This window comes from Asparagus officinalis, chromosome 7 (genome assembly GCF_001876935.1).
Source record: "Asparagus officinalis chromosome 7, Aspof.V1, whole genome shotgun sequence".
Taxonomy (NCBI): domain Eukaryota; kingdom Viridiplantae; phylum Streptophyta; class Magnoliopsida; order Asparagales; family Asparagaceae; genus Asparagus; species Asparagus officinalis.
The window spans coordinates 29,632,853-29,648,075 of record NC_033800.1 but is presented as its reverse complement, the minus strand read 5'-3'; the positions used below and the strand labels follow the sequence as shown (position 1 = coordinate 29,648,075).

The 15,223-nt window shown below is 37.0% G+C and overlaps 2 protein-coding genes and 1 long non-coding RNA gene across 5 annotated transcripts; 1 reads left to right on the top strand and 2 right to left on the bottom strand.

Moving 5' to 3' along the window:
* Nucleotides 4,181-4,875, bottom strand: LOC109848810. Its single transcript, XR_002248882.1, has 2 exons — nt 4,685-4,875; nt 4,181-4,491 (listed from the first exon to the last, which is right to left on the bottom strand). It is a non-coding gene; the product is annotated as an uncharacterized LOC109848810 (long non-coding RNA).
* LOC109848808 lies at nt 4,555-6,993 on the top strand. Of its 3 annotated transcripts, none has more exons than XM_020418488.1 (8): nt 4,555-4,809; nt 4,904-5,054; nt 5,161-5,375; nt 5,480-5,576; nt 5,650-5,727; nt 5,808-6,033; nt 6,492-6,715; nt 6,805-6,993. In XM_020418488.1, exons 1-8 carry the CDS (start codon nt 4,673-4,675, stop codon nt 6,841-6,843), a joined length of 1,167 nt encoding a protein of 388 aa, XP_020274077.1. In that variant the 5' UTR covers nt 4,555-4,672; the 3' UTR covers nt 6,844-6,993. The 3 variants fall into 3 exon arrangements, with proteins under 3 accessions (XP_020274077.1, XP_020274076.1, XP_020274075.1); XM_020418487.1 differs by having other exon boundaries at nt 4,898-5,054; XM_020418486.1 differs by having other exon boundaries at nt 4,895-5,054.
* Nucleotides 6,887-14,101, bottom strand: LOC109848809 (GLABRA2 expression modulator-like). Its single transcript, XM_020418489.1, has 4 exons — nt 13,752-14,101; nt 13,550-13,651; nt 12,300-12,574; nt 6,887-7,181 (listed from the first exon to the last, which is right to left on the bottom strand). The coding sequence occupies exons 1-4, from the start codon at nt 13,921-13,923 to the stop codon at nt 7,002-7,004; spliced, it is 729 nt and encodes a 242-aa protein (XP_020274078.1). The 5' UTR covers nt 13,924-14,101; the 3' UTR covers nt 6,887-7,001.

Genomic DNA, 15,223 nt, shown 5'->3' with positions numbered 1-15,223 from the left:
TTGAGCTGTCACGCCTTGCTGTATGAATGAGAATGCTGTGTGTGAAAGGGAAGCTTGCTGCACTAGCAGCTCGTGTTGAATCCGCATTGTGAGAATTGCCAATAATGAGCAGGGTTGGATTTTACAATGGCATGAGCGAGTGCAGAGGGTTTATCTTGAGAAAATAAGCAGCATGTACTCTGCAAATAATGACGCTTGTGCTTCAGAGCTTTTGGCTAGACTGACTTAATATGTGTGTGATGTGTATGAGAAAAGCTCTTGAAGAGTTGGACGAACAGGTTGAGAGCTAAAGCTTGAACTGGCTAATTGTCGTATCATCATGCAGGTTACGAAAGAATTGCTCTTCATCCTTGTAAGCTATCCTTGTCTCCGCGTCTCACTTTAACCGTCAATCATATCGTCGTGATTGCTATCTAAAACCTGGTATTTGCTAATTTTCTATCTGATCCATTCGTACAACATTTTGACACAAATACATCTATGACAACCTATCTAAATGGGGATTGAAGTTATACAACTAACAACTAAATATCCCCCTCAAAAACAAAAAGACTTTTATCGTATAACCCCTGTTAACTAGGAAAATATTATAAAATCACCCTTAAGTTTAGGGGTTATCACAAATCCCCTTTCATTTTGTTTTATCTAAAAACTCCCCTAAAACTGACGCTTTTAGGGATAGGGTGTTAGATATAGGTACCCTGCAGGTAATAATTATATATTGTAACAGGACCTATATGAATATAACATCTTTGTTTAAACTGATAGTATGCTATTTTGGTCAGTATTTATCTGGTATTTTTTAAATACGGATAAAGACCTTAAAATGATACTAGGCTATAGGAATTTCGATAGTGATCGTAATGAAGAAGAGAGCTGATTAGTCACTAACGTATATTCTAAAATGTTCCTAATCGATGAAGTGAGGAGATATGACATCATCACTTTGGGAAAGACTAGTGTATACTCTATTTGTCTTTTAGAAGGACGATGATCCATCTCTTAGATCATTGATACCGAGACATCAAGATATAGTATACATGTGACTCATTAGTGAATGAATTGACTGAACGACTCACCGAGAATGTCTAGTTGGTAATTATACTTAAGTGTTAAATAGAAGTTCTCAAGTGATATAGTACAAAGTAGTCTCTTGACTTGAGGCATGAGTGCAATATCTTACATGTCAGTATAGGTGTATTTAGACTTTTACCTAACCACAATTCTTATTGAGTTGTGTATAGCGGTTCTTGTTGGGTACATCCCGAGACATAAGTAGATATTGAGATGCCAAGATAAGATTCGTCTCTCCCAGTATAAGGGGTTGATGTCATAAGATTGTTTGATATAACTATAGCCTGGAAATCATTGGCCAAGATAAATAAGATAAACTGAGTGTCAGTTTGATCTTAAATGTTATGAGTTTAATATCAACAAACACTAATCAAGCTATTAGGGTTTGACAGTTTACCATATCCTAGGCTCGATAGTTTGATATTGTTTGACGAAGAGACCGGACTGTACAGTGTTATCACTAAGTGGTCCTCATAAAATTGTGTAAGCATCTTGCAGACATTTATCACAACTTATACCCGAGTATCTTCATGTGTAGCTACATCTCTGTTGTACTTGTGGATATGATCCACTACCGAGTCTTAAGTTGGGCCCTAGAGTCACACCAAGCGCGTACTTGAATCCTATAAAATATAATTTATAGAGTTAAATGCGTATGATTGATACGCATATATGATTTTTACCGGATACACATAAACAGTTATATGTATCGGTAAAATCAGAATGCTATGTTCTTAAGAAATGAATTCCAGTATTTTTTCTATAAAATTAACTTTTAGTCAACTGATTGATTTTTTGGTTAACAGTTGACTTTTGGTCAACTCATTGATTTTTTTGGTCATATGATAACTTATTAGTTAATGATTAGAAAATTATGCAATAATGTATTTATGAAACACCGTATTGATGTGGTGTTTTCATTTATGAAATACACACTTCATTATACATTGATTAATGAGTCATGAGATGAGTCATTAAGATGGTATGGTTTGGGAACATGGTTTTAGTACATAGTTTTGATTCTTCATGACTCTTTGCATGACTCATGAGATGAGTCATTGCATAACTCATGAAAGGAATTATTACATTTAGATGACTCATGAGATGAGTCATGACATATCTCACTCTATATATACGAGCTCTCTCTCTTATGGAAAAGTTAATGAAAAATTGGTTAAGTGGTTTTTTCCATAAGAGAATAAAAGAAAGCTCAACCTCTTACTAAACTCTAACAATCTTTGAGTAAGAGGAAGTAGTAGGATATTATAGTACCCGGGGTGAATATCTTGTATTGTGTCTCAAGAAGACTCTGATTTTATCAAGCTCACTTGAATACTTGGAGATCCATTACAAAGAGGTTTACAACAACAAGGAGAACGAACTAGGGGTTGTTCGATCTACCATCGAATCACGCTACGAAAGTAAGCCTTCAAAGCTCTTGGTTGCTCCGATCTACCATCGAATCACGCTACGAAAGTAAGCCTTCAAAGCTCTTGGTTGCTCTCTTTATTATAGGGATCATGTTACGAAAGTAAGCCTTCAAAGCTCTTGGTTGCTCTCTTTATTATAGGGATCATGTTAGATTTAATTAGAACGGTCCTAGCTTGTATTTCATGCTCTCTACATGTTTAGTATTATTATACACACAGTCTTCCGTTGAGTATTTTGCATGTAATTAGCACGTATTTCCAACATAGGGGTGTGTGGGTTTTGATAGAATCTCAAAGTTAAAAAGGATTTTTTATTAAAATCTCAAAATTAAACGGGGTTTTCAGCTAATCTCTATATTCAAGCGTGGTTTTCTGATATTTTAAACATTATGAGGAGTTATCTGATTATTCTCCAAAGTTAAAGAGGGTTTTTTCTGATATTCAGCCTTAAATATTGGAGGGCGTAGCGGGTACCGGTCGATCTTAATCAGATAGTACGCCATAGGCCCAAAGCTTGTTTAAAGAGAAGCATAATATTAGAGTTGTTTATCGATCTTATCCACATGTACTATGGGTTCCTGTTCCCAGAGTAAACACACCTTCGGGTTTGGTACCTGGTCCTATTGTACCTACCGAATGCCCCTATTAATTAATTAGTTAATTAATTAAGAAATCCTTAAAAAAAGGGAAAACTTTACTAAACTGAGTGTGTTTGGGCCCCTGACGCTCTGACCGTAAAAAAGAAATCCGAATCTCTCAGTCAACCAGTAATAAGTTCTAGAGCTGAAGATAGTGGTGGTAAACGATGGAGTCGAATCGAATCGAATATTAAAGTGTTCATATTTATATTTATTTAAAATTATCAAATTCGAATGCGGACTCTAATATTAACATATCTAGTTTTTCGAATTCGCACTCGAATACTTGGTATTTGATAAATATTCGTGAATATTCACGAATACTTATCGAATATCAAAGTATATTTATTCCGCTAAAGAATTTAATTTTCAAATAATATTAAAATTCATAAATAAAAATTATTCCTTTATAATATATGATGTATATATATTTAAATCAAGGTTTTAATTAGAAGACATATTTAAGATTATTTAAGTCTTAAAATCAGTATATAAAACTTAAGTAGGAATAGTAAGTGGGTTAAAAATATGACATCATATGTGAAATAATACAAACAATAAGATGTGATCAAATTTTAAACAAATATTTAATAAACAAACGAATCGCATATACATCTGTTTAAATTCTATTCGTTAGTAAACTTTAATACTAAAAAATATTTGTTTAATGGTAAATGAACTACAGAATCGAATATGACCAAATAGTTATTCAGACAATTATCAAACCATTTGCTAACTATTTGGTTCATTTCCACCCCTAATTGAAGAGAATCTCTCAAAACATTTTGATTTTTTTTTCACTTAACGCAATGACTACTTTATGATATTTATTTGAGAGCTTTGCTACAGGGATCCAAAATATGGGACCGATAAGTGTGACAAGTAAGGTGTCCCCCTCCTATTGGATAATGAATTGGCCATCATTAATGATGACCAACTCATTATCCAATAGGAGAGGGACACCTTACTTGTTCTTCTTATTGGTTTCATATTTTGGGTCTCTGTAGTAAAACTCTTATTAGTTGATGCAGGGATAAGTGAAAATAAAAAAAAAGATCAAAATATTCCGGAGATTTTTGGAACTTCCAAAGTTACTGAGTATTTAGTAAAATTTACGCAGAAACAAATTATATTCTTTGCTTCAAGCTCGCCAGTGGACGCCCCCTTTCCTTCATCCTCTTTATTGCGAGGAGTCCTGTGGGCAGTCCGCTTTAAAGCGACGACGACACCCCCAACTGCTCCTCAAGAGTTATTTTTGGGCGAGTGTCAAACAGTCGCTTAGACTTTCCCCTGTATCATTGTTTCCCTCCTCTTTTTAACCCCCCCTGTCATAACGGCCCACTCAACCCCTGCACCGAAAACACACGAGGGTCAGTAGGTACCAAGAATCAAATCCCCCCCCCCCACCCAAAAAAAAAACCCAAAAAAAAAAAAAATCCTAATTAATCCCCTGCTGACCCTTCTCTCGTCTTTCTTCAATCCCCATCTCAATCTAAACCCAAAAACCCAATTTTTATTCCATTAAAAAAAATGAGCTCAAACCGCTGGCAGCAGGCGTCCACAGCTGCTCTCTCCGCTAGCCTGTTGTCTCTACTACTCTTCGTCTCCTCTGACCTCGTTCGCGACGATTTCCTCCTCAACGCTCGCCACCTCCTTTTTCATCACAAGTGAGATTCTAGAGTTTCTTGGTTCTTATTATTTTTTCCCCCTGCGATATACGTCTGTGTCATTGATAGGATTGAAAAAATTAAGAAGGCGCAGGATGGGAGAAGGCGCAGGAACAACAACGAGGATGAGGACCCCGGGAACTAATGACAGCGTTCTCAGCAACTGGAAGACAGCGAAGGAGGAGTTCACTTTCCCTGCTGGCTCTGTCCCTTTTAATAGCTGCCACGCTTCGACCATCGTCGAGGTGAGGGGTAAAGTCGAGCATGAGTGACTGCAATTCTCATTACAATGCAGATTGTTGATGATGGTGTGTTTTTTTTCCCCTTCTTTTTTCTAACTGCTTGCGCTAGGTCGGCAATGGTAAATTCTTGGTAGCTTACTTTGGGGGGTCGATGGAAGGCGCCCCTGATGTTAAAATCTGGCTGCAAAGGTACAGCGACGGATGGTGGCGGCCTCCGGTCGTCGCCGATGAAGAGCCTGATGTGCCCATGTGGAACCCTGTTCTGTTCAAGCTTCCTTCTGAGGAGTTGCTCCTCTTCTACAAGATTGGGCAGGAAGTTCAAAAGTAAACTTTCTTCTTCTTCTTCTTCTTCTTCTTCTTTGATCTGGGCATTTCTTTCGATGCGATATCAGAGTGCCTCTTATGGAAAACGATAACATCCATCTCAGATGGAGCGGGGCCATGAAGAGATCGGCAGACGGTGGTGTAACTTGGTCGGAGAGAGAGCAGCTACCTCCGGGGATTCTTGGCCCCATCAAGAACAAGGTATGTGGACTGATGATTCATTTCAGAGAAGAAGCTACAGAGGTTTTAATCGTAGTAGGATTTTGTGTCATAGCCTTTGTTGCTCGATGATGGTCGATTGCTTTGTGGATCTTCGGTGGAGAGCTGGAACTCTTGGGGAGCATGGATGGAGGTAAAAAATAATAATTTGTTATAAACGGTTAGTCAGCTTACAAGCCAGAGCATGAAGGTTCAGGTGTGGTTTCTACTTAGGTTACTGGAGATGCTGGCCACTCGTGGCACAAGTACGGACCGATACAAATTGAAAATGAAACTCTTGGTGTGATTCAACCGGTTCCATATCTGACGGGAAAGGGAACTTTGCGTATGTTACTGAGATCATTTGAAACAATAGGCAAGGTTTGCATGTCAGAATCAGTTGATGGAGGAGTCAACTGGGGCTTTGCAGTACCTACGGAGCTTCCCAACCCAAATTCAGGTTCTTGATCCTAATGTTTTGAGTTCAATCCTTGCATTCCAAGATTAAGGAGAGGATCCAAATTAAAACAAGGGTTAATTGCAGATGGACCCCTATAGTTCTATGGTTGACCCCCTGAGGTAAAACTGTTTTGATTCTTTAGCCCTCAGAGGAAGTGTTTTTTCTTCTTCTTTGGACAAATAGACATCTTGAGGGTAAAAAAGCCAAAAAGAATTCACTCAGGGAGTCTATCTACAATAATAGAACTACATGGGGTCTATCCGCAGTTAACCATCAAAACAAATACTACACGCAATACTTGACCATCTGCTACTTACAAGATGAACAATTCAAAAGATAAAAGATATATATTTCATCAGATGAAAGAATATGGTAGATATACCTGTTAAGTTTCCACATGTGGCACTTCTTTGTGTTCTCTCCAAGAGAATTAATTTTCCTAACTTGGTAATTTATAGGCATCGATGGAGTTAAACTGAAAGATGGGCGTCTTGTCCTAGTATATAACACTGTTTCCAGAGGAGTGCTCAAAGTGGCCTCCTCGCGTGATGATGGTGATTCCTGGGATGAGGTGATGGCATTAGAAGAGAACACGGATACGGAGTTCTCATATCCAGCTGTGATCCAGAGCTCAGACGATCTCATCCATGTCACCTACACCTACAACAGAACACAGATCAAGGTAATCATTTAAAAAACCACGCTTTCCGCTCCAGTTGCGAATTTTACAACTTCAGGTTTCTGAATCATTATTTCCTCACTGATTTGCAGCATATAATTCTACAACCTAGCACTGTGGTGAGGCTATGATTTAGATCATGGTTTGTACAAGGATCAAACTTGCATATGTATATCATGGATATTTCAGGTGTAAAGTAATTTTTGCAGTAAATTTGAAAGTTCATTGTACAACATGAACACTTGATATAGTTTATATCAGCAACCCCGGCACAATTTTTCCTTGTGTTCTAAAGACGATAATGGTGCAAAGTTTCTGTCAAACTCTTAAAGGCTTTATCATAAGATACAAATCCCATGAACCAGAATTCATGTCCATCTGCAGTGATAATCTGGATGTATCTATCTGTTGGGTTCCTTATGTTGGCAGAAGGGTTCACTGCCCTCAACTGATCAAGTTGCACCACAACCTGCACACATTATTTCAATTATTAGGATAAAAGGATTATTAAAAAAAGGAATATGAGTTATATCTCTCCGAAAGGATCAACAATATGATTGCGTCATAGGTTCTGACAACTGAAAACTCTAGATGAGGCTTAAAATGGAATTTGCACCAATTAGACATGTGGATAGTATTAAACCTAGATTCAATGAAAAACCTACTTAAAACTGAAAGGAAAAAGAAATGCGGAAGATGATACATTATGATCACAACCTAGAGTAAAGCAGTTTCAAATGTCCACTTGACCTGTGAATAGCAAACTAGGTCTATGTCCAAGCGATATATAAAATGCAAGATTTATTTAACTTTACTCTCAATCTGATAATAAGTTCATTTCATGAACGTGTATATCTGAAGAAGTTGTATAATTTTCTAGCCATGTGTGTATATTCTTTGCAAGAAATGTGAGAGTAGCTTATGAGTTTTGATCGTTAAGTGAGATTTGCAGTTCATATTGGTCAAGTGTTGTTTTGTCTAGCATGTACTGTGTGAAGCATGCATAGTATCTCAAAGGGAAGGAATATCTCAAATATATCAACAATTAAATTTTTAGAAAAATTAAAAGGTAAAACATATCATAAGACTTCTAGCTTCAAAAGCATTATTTCAGCATGATAAAATTTACCTAGTTTCATAGAAATAGCTGCTGGTCAGAGGAAGTTCAAGCAACATAGACTCATCATGTGATGTTTCGTGAGTTACGAAAGTTTGAATTTGCTTTCCAAATTGAAGAAGCTTAAGGAATTCTTTCTTTAAACATTATTTAGTAATGTAATTGTGCTTTACAAAGTTATAGAAAGTGCTAGGCAACCTAAGTGTTGGACCCGACACGAAGCCTAGCCACCTAGGCCCTATGCGTTTTCCTCTTTTTTTAATTTTTAATTACAATCAATGTTATCGAAAGCTCAAAGCATTGCGAGGTGTCAAACTTGTGTCTAGCGCTTAGGCGCTAGCCTAGGAGGATCTCTTTTTTTTTATATGGTGATGGAGGTGGTTTTACTGAACGTCAGAGGAGTGGAGTTGCAGGTGTTTGTAGTTAGTGGAGGCAGTCGGAGGAGGTCAGAGAACGTGGAAACAGCAGCGGAGGAAATCACGACCAATACCTACGAGATGCAATGTGCGTAAATAGTCTCCGCTCTCCTAGGTGCTCCCAAGACCTAGGCAGACAACTTAAGTACCACCTTGGCTAGGTGGGAGCTTTGTAAAACACAGTGTACAATCAAGCGAAAACTCTAGACTCCTGTCATCAAGTGCTTGGAAGGTGGACACTTCAAATTGATCATAGAGGCTCGAAAGAGTTCTAATCTCATTAAGAGGAAGATTTTGAGCTTATATTCTTTCTCTTCTTAATTTCAACAAGGTGCTTGAGGTTAATTGTGATGCCTTTAGTGCTAGCATTGGCGCACGATTTAGCCAAGAAGGTAACTTATTGCTTTCCTTAGTCAAAAGTTAAATAACTCTCGCAAGAATTATTCTACGTACGAGGAGTTTTACGCTATTGTGTGAGCTTTTAGACATTAAAAGTATTATCGCATCTCAAAGGAGTTCATTCTCTACTTGATCATATGGCCTTAAAATACATCTATGGCCAACAAAAGCTTAATATTAGGCATGCAAAGTGGTTGAATTTCGTCAATCTTCTATTTTCCATGTGAAACACTAAGCGCGTATATACAGAACCAAGTGGTCGACGCTTTAAGTCGAGGACATGCCTTACTCTTCTTCACCATGCAAGTGAAGGTCTTAGGCTTTGAAACAATCAAGGAGCTTTACAAGGATGATCCTCATTTTAACAAATTTTGCGAAGGTTCTACTCAACATTTCTTGCTTCAAGATGGATTTTTATTCAAAGATAACTGTTTGCGCATCCAGAGTTGTTCTCTTCACTATGCTACAATCATCAGAGAAGCACATGAAAGTGGACTTAGTGGACATTTTGAAAGACATAAGACCTTGGCTCATCTTCAAGAGCACTTTTATTGGCCTCACATATCTCGAAATGTTAGCCACTATATCATGTGATGTAGGACTTTGTCATTTCGCCAAATCTCATTCCCAAAATACCGATCTCCACACCTAGTTGCCCAAACGCCCCGGGAAAGATGTGTAATTGACTTTGTTCTTGGCCCATCTCAGACTCAAAAAAGTAAAGATTCATCATGATGCTGATCGTAGATTGCTCCTCTAAGATGGCTCATTTTGTGCCATGCAATGAGAGATTGGATGCTTCTCATGTTGTAGACCTCTACTTCAATGAAATTGTCAGAAATTGTCAAACTACATGGTGTTCGGTGTTCCTAAAACAATCAACCCGGATCGGGATCCTAATTTAGTTAAACATAGTTGGTGCATTCTTTGGAGAAAGCCTTCGCACGTCTCTTCAATTTAGTTCATCTTATCACCCTCGAACAGATGACCAAATGGAGATTGTCAATAGAGTAATATCTTGAGAGCTTAGTTGGCAAGAACGTTCGCCAGTGAGATTTTTCTTTGCATCAAGCCGATTTTGCCTACAATTGCTTATATAGTCAAAGAAACAGTAGAAGCACCTATGAAGTAGTCTATGGGTCCAATTAGTATTTTGCTATCTTCCTACAACTTATCACTACAGTGGAGACACCGACAAGCAAGCAAAGAACATCTAAAAGATTCATGAGCAAGTAAATGATAGGATCATCAAACAAAATCAGAAGTATAGAGCTGTTGCCAATAAGCATACAAAGCCAATGTTTAAAGGTAACTTGGTTTGGGTTCATCTTCACAAAAGCGATTCCCACAAGATCACCATGGCAAACTGAAGCCAAGCGTGGATGGTCCTTTCAAAGCCCTCTGTCACATAAGCACTAATGCTTATAAGATCAAACTTCCAAGAGATTATGACATCTCGGCAGCATTCAATGTGGCTAACTTGTCTGCATACTATGACGAAGAAGATGACTTGAACTTGAGGATGAGTTCTGTTCAACCAGAGGGGAACGACACCTCGTTGCCCACCAATCTGTTTGCTACCTCTAGTTTGCCCAATCAATAACATTCTCTAGGGAATTCCAAATCAGCTAATTCTTGAAATTTTGAAAAGTACACTCAATTAGCTTTCCTAGGATATATAATTCAATCAGGTTTTCTCAGATTTTTGAGATCACTATTCCTGTGCAAGTTAAAGGATGTGCAAATTTGACAACTCAGCCTAGCTATTAATGACTCTTACTTTAGGTGCCTTGTAACTAAGGTGCAAACGGTCAGGATACGGCTCGGACATGATATTTACTATATCAATCACGGATACAGATACAGATATGTCTCGGTAAGGAAAACTCAAATCCATATCTGCTAAAATCGGATAAGGATACAGATTACACGTGAATATGCATGCGGATACAAAATGTAAATGAGAAAACAAAATAATATATACATATATGTGTGTGTGTATACAATTCGTATGATACAAGAAAGTTCATTAATAAGTTTGTTTTATCTGAATAGCTAAGATTGGATCTCTTGCTCATCAAAATTAGTCTCAATTCATTAATCTAAGGATTAAACAGTTGCAACTGCATGATCAACATATATTCAATATTTCGAACACGGATCCGAATATTTCACCGCATAACCATATTCTTATCATATCCTACCATTTATAGATTTGAGTAACCATATTCTTATCTAACGGATACGGTCACAAATATATATTTGTGGATACGGATATGGTTTTGCACCCCTACTTGTAAATTACTGAGAGCAATCAATGCTCAGAGTTGTGCTAGCTCTTAGTAGCCATCTATAGGTAACTATTTTATTTTGAACTGGGAGATAATGGAAGTTGACTCAAAAAATTATCTTTTGTGAAGTAAGTTTTCCTTCTGTATTGTTCTCTCTTCTTAGGCAGATTTCTTTAAGATTTGCTTTATCCTTATTCCACTTATGTTCTTCCCTTTCATCTCCGTGTTCCATCGTCACTTTGAGTGATGGGACATATGTTTCAAGGGATACATAATTTCTCTTTTAGGTTATGAAGCTATTATCCTTCAAAAAGCTTTGAAGCTAGTATGAGTTTCAAAATGCTTTTTCAAATGCTAGTAACAACCATGTAGCTTGAAAGCTAAGAGTTCTGATTACTAAAGAATTCATTGAAGGGTGGCATTCACGGCATCACAATCACGGCTGGAAGCCTGGAACCATAGTCAAGAGATGAGATAAGAAATGGATTCCTTCGCTCTCTTAGGTAATTCCACTATCTTGTTGATATGTATTCAACTACAGGGACCTACGCACCACTGCTCATTTTCCTTTATGGCAGGATTTTCTTCAGATATTGTTAAGAGAAACAATAGAGCACTTGAAAGTGCACATTGATGGGGCCAGAGGTGCCAGATATTGACCTGTAGCTGTCCCGCTTCCATGCAATACAAGGAAAGAATAGGAGACAAGATCGACATGTTCAAAGACAGAAGATTGCTCCCTCCAAATCAATACCAAGATCAGATAACAGTAACCTTCTGCTTATGAGCAAGCTAGCTTGATATGCAAAGAATGTGTTTATCCTATAAACCCAAAGACGAAGCCGTCCAATTGCATTGAGGGTTCGACAACCTAACAATCCCCTACCTGAAGTCAAGTAAAGTTCTGGTTGTTTAGAGTGTTTTCAACTACATTAGTTCTAGGAGAGTACTAGGAAAAACTCTTTTCACAGATCTAGAGTAGTTTCGTGTCATAGACCTTCAAGAAAAGTTTCAGACAACATGTTGATCTTGGAAAAAGAGAGTATCTAAACAACGCATAATAGTTAAACATTATCTAAGCACCACAAAAAAAATTTATTGGCAAAAAAATTCTCTATAATCACTATTATCCATTACTATCCAACTATAATCTGAGTAATAGTTTAAATTTCACTGACACCATTGCAATGCACTGTAAAATATCAATGTATCTCAAAAGAATTATAGATGTCAAATAAATTATTTTACTATCTGATGTAGATTTCATAAAACACAAAAAAATGGAAGCACGAATAGTACAAAATATATAGAAAGCGTTCTGGGCTTGCAAAATTATAAAAATCAAATAAAGCTAGCAAGTTCACCTTGTAATATACCCATTCCGGTTGACCATTGGCAGAGTAGTGGCATACATGGTTGTCACTGCAAAAGGCTAACCGTCTTGTTGACACATAAAGCGTCCCAATCACAGGACCAGATGAGGTAGAAATGTAACAAGCGAATGTCTTTCGAAGTTGTTCTGCTGGAAGAACACCAAAGGTCTGCTGAAAAATCTTGTCATTTCCTCCCTCTGCAAACGCTTTTGTTTCATGCGCGATCCTAGCCATTGCCGCATCACACACATTGGGACTGGTTTTAACTATTTGCCAGAAAATAACTTAAAATTAACAACATAGAAAATGAAACTCTTTTTATGTGAACAAAAACTTTACAAATAGGAATAAGTCGGCATCCTATTCTTTTAAGTTCCCTTCTATCAATCTACTACAAGAAAATATTCCATAAGAATTTCAACAATTGGCGCACTGCAATTATATTCTTCAATTAGTTGTAGGACCAGAAATGTGAGCTTTTATTGATCAAAAGATCTTGATCCAAAGATCTTGACCCAAAGAAAAAGAGAAATATTTCTATAGTATTTATCATCACAGTTACAGAAAAGTGTACTTACAACAGAAAAACCACAATATGGATGGGCTATACATATTAAACCATCAAGAGATACTTGTATGATGATAAACAACAGAAAGACCAAGTATTACATTGCATAAAGTAATAACTATGCCCATTTTTTAATCTAAGAATCAAATTTCAAATCATTAAGCAAAAGCAGAACCAAGGGGGATCCTTAGTCATTCAGTTAACATGAAATTGCAAATATTTTGGTCATTTACAATGACTAGAACCAACATGACACCAAATATGTAAGCTACACATCAAATTTCAAATCTTCAAAAAAGACCCAACCCAGCACGACGAAAAAAAAAAAATCATAGAAAAACCATTAAATAATCATTCTTAGCATCTCAATTAGCAGAATTTCTCAAAATAACTTCAAATAAGAAGTAAAATTTCAATGTTCAAACCTCAATACCATCGTTATCATCATCAAGTACAGGCAGAACCAAGAACGATCCTTAGTTATTCAGTTAACAGGAGACTGCACTATTTTGATACCTTACGATAACTAGAACCAAAGTTACACCAAAGACGTAACCAAATGTCAAAATTTCCATCCCTCAAGAAGAACCCCAACCCAGCACCATTGACTTAGCAACTAAATAAACAAAATTTCACAAATACACACAAATAAGTAGTAAAATTAGCAACATACGATGATTCCAGACGTTTCCAGTAGTCTCCGTCGCCTTCCTCGTCTCCTCCTCCAACTTCTTTCCACACCGCCCGAGCAATTTCAAGAACGTACCCATCGAATCTTAATAAAAAAAAACAAAAAAAAAAACAAAAAACGAAAATTGAGACCAAAACAAAATCCAACACAAGATTAACCACACAAATCAATCAATCAAACTTACTCTTTTCTTTGGATGCGGGCACAGGGGCGACCTGGACGTAAGGGTTGACATTGCCGCCGGTCGATGAGATGCCGGAATAGTGAACGTGCAGATTAGGGTTAGGGTTGGGGTTGGGGTATGCACGGTCGATGGGGACGCCATGGGCTGCTTGCTGTTGCTTCTTGGATTCCATTGCTGTGGATTGAAGGGATTTGGGATGAATTTTCCGGTTTAGTTGGTGGTTTTGCGAGGGATTCGGGATGCCAGAGAGGAATTTTTGGAATAGACGGAAAGGGTATTTGAATCTGATTCGATTCGATTCGATTCGGGTTTGTGGTGGCGTTTAGATGACGCGAAGAAAGGTTCGCGTGTTGTATTCTCGAGGATTCCTGTCTTCTGCAACTCGAGCGAATAGCGGGAAAAGCGAGACGTTTTTGTCGGTTCAAAATTGGAACGCCAGTTGTTGAGGGTTAATTTAGATATTCATATAATCAATAATCAATAATTCTGTAGTAGTCCCTCAAATCTACTTCTTTATTACTAAAATAGAACAACAGAAAAATCTAAAATAAATAGTAACCTATCTACTTCTTTATTATTAAAAGAGAACAACAAAAAATCTAAAATGAACAGTAACCTAAGGTTGTTAACAATGAAAAAAATAAAATAAAATGAATAACCAAACCACGTTTCAGAAAATTCAGTTCTCAACCAACTTTATTTCCAATTTTTTTTCTGAAATAACTGAAAAATACACTCATTTCTTCTGAAAAAATAACCAACTCTAAACCAACCTCTAACTCCAGTCTCCCGTTGCCGTTGCTTTTTAGAAAACTCGCCATTCTTTTTAGAACCGCTGTCTAATAACCACCCATTTTTCTCTCTAAACAACCTCTCCTCTCGAGATCCCCTCTTTTCTCTACGTATCTCAATTCAGAACCTCCATCTTCAAATCTGTCTCCCACCTAGGGCTTTGTGGCGACGACGAGGATTAAGTGGCAAGGACAAGCGACAATCAATTGTAATAGCTCTTTAAATTTTCATTCTTTTATCAAAAATCCTAATTTTAAGCCTACTCCTTTCTTCTTCTATTCTGCTCTCCATTTTTTGGGTTTTTTTTGATTTTTTTCGAGTTCTCTGCGATGAATCAGCATAGCAGCAACAAGAACAATTATCTGAGTTCTTACTGAAGAGAAAATAAGGGACTGGATTATTTTTTTCTCCCTTTTTTTGAAATTTGTGAATTTCATTCTTTTTTAAAGTGCATAATTCCATCTGTTGACTCTTTTGGAAGTTGCAATGAGAAATACAACATGTTTTCTTTGCTACCTTAAACTAGAACTGCTTAATTTCTAAAATAAAAACAAAATAATTTGATTCTTATTTGGGGTTCATTTGGTTGTTTGGCTATCGCTTTCTGTAGATAAACAACAAAAAATCTATAATGAACAGTAATCTAAGGTTGTTAACAATAAAAAAATAAAATGAATAAC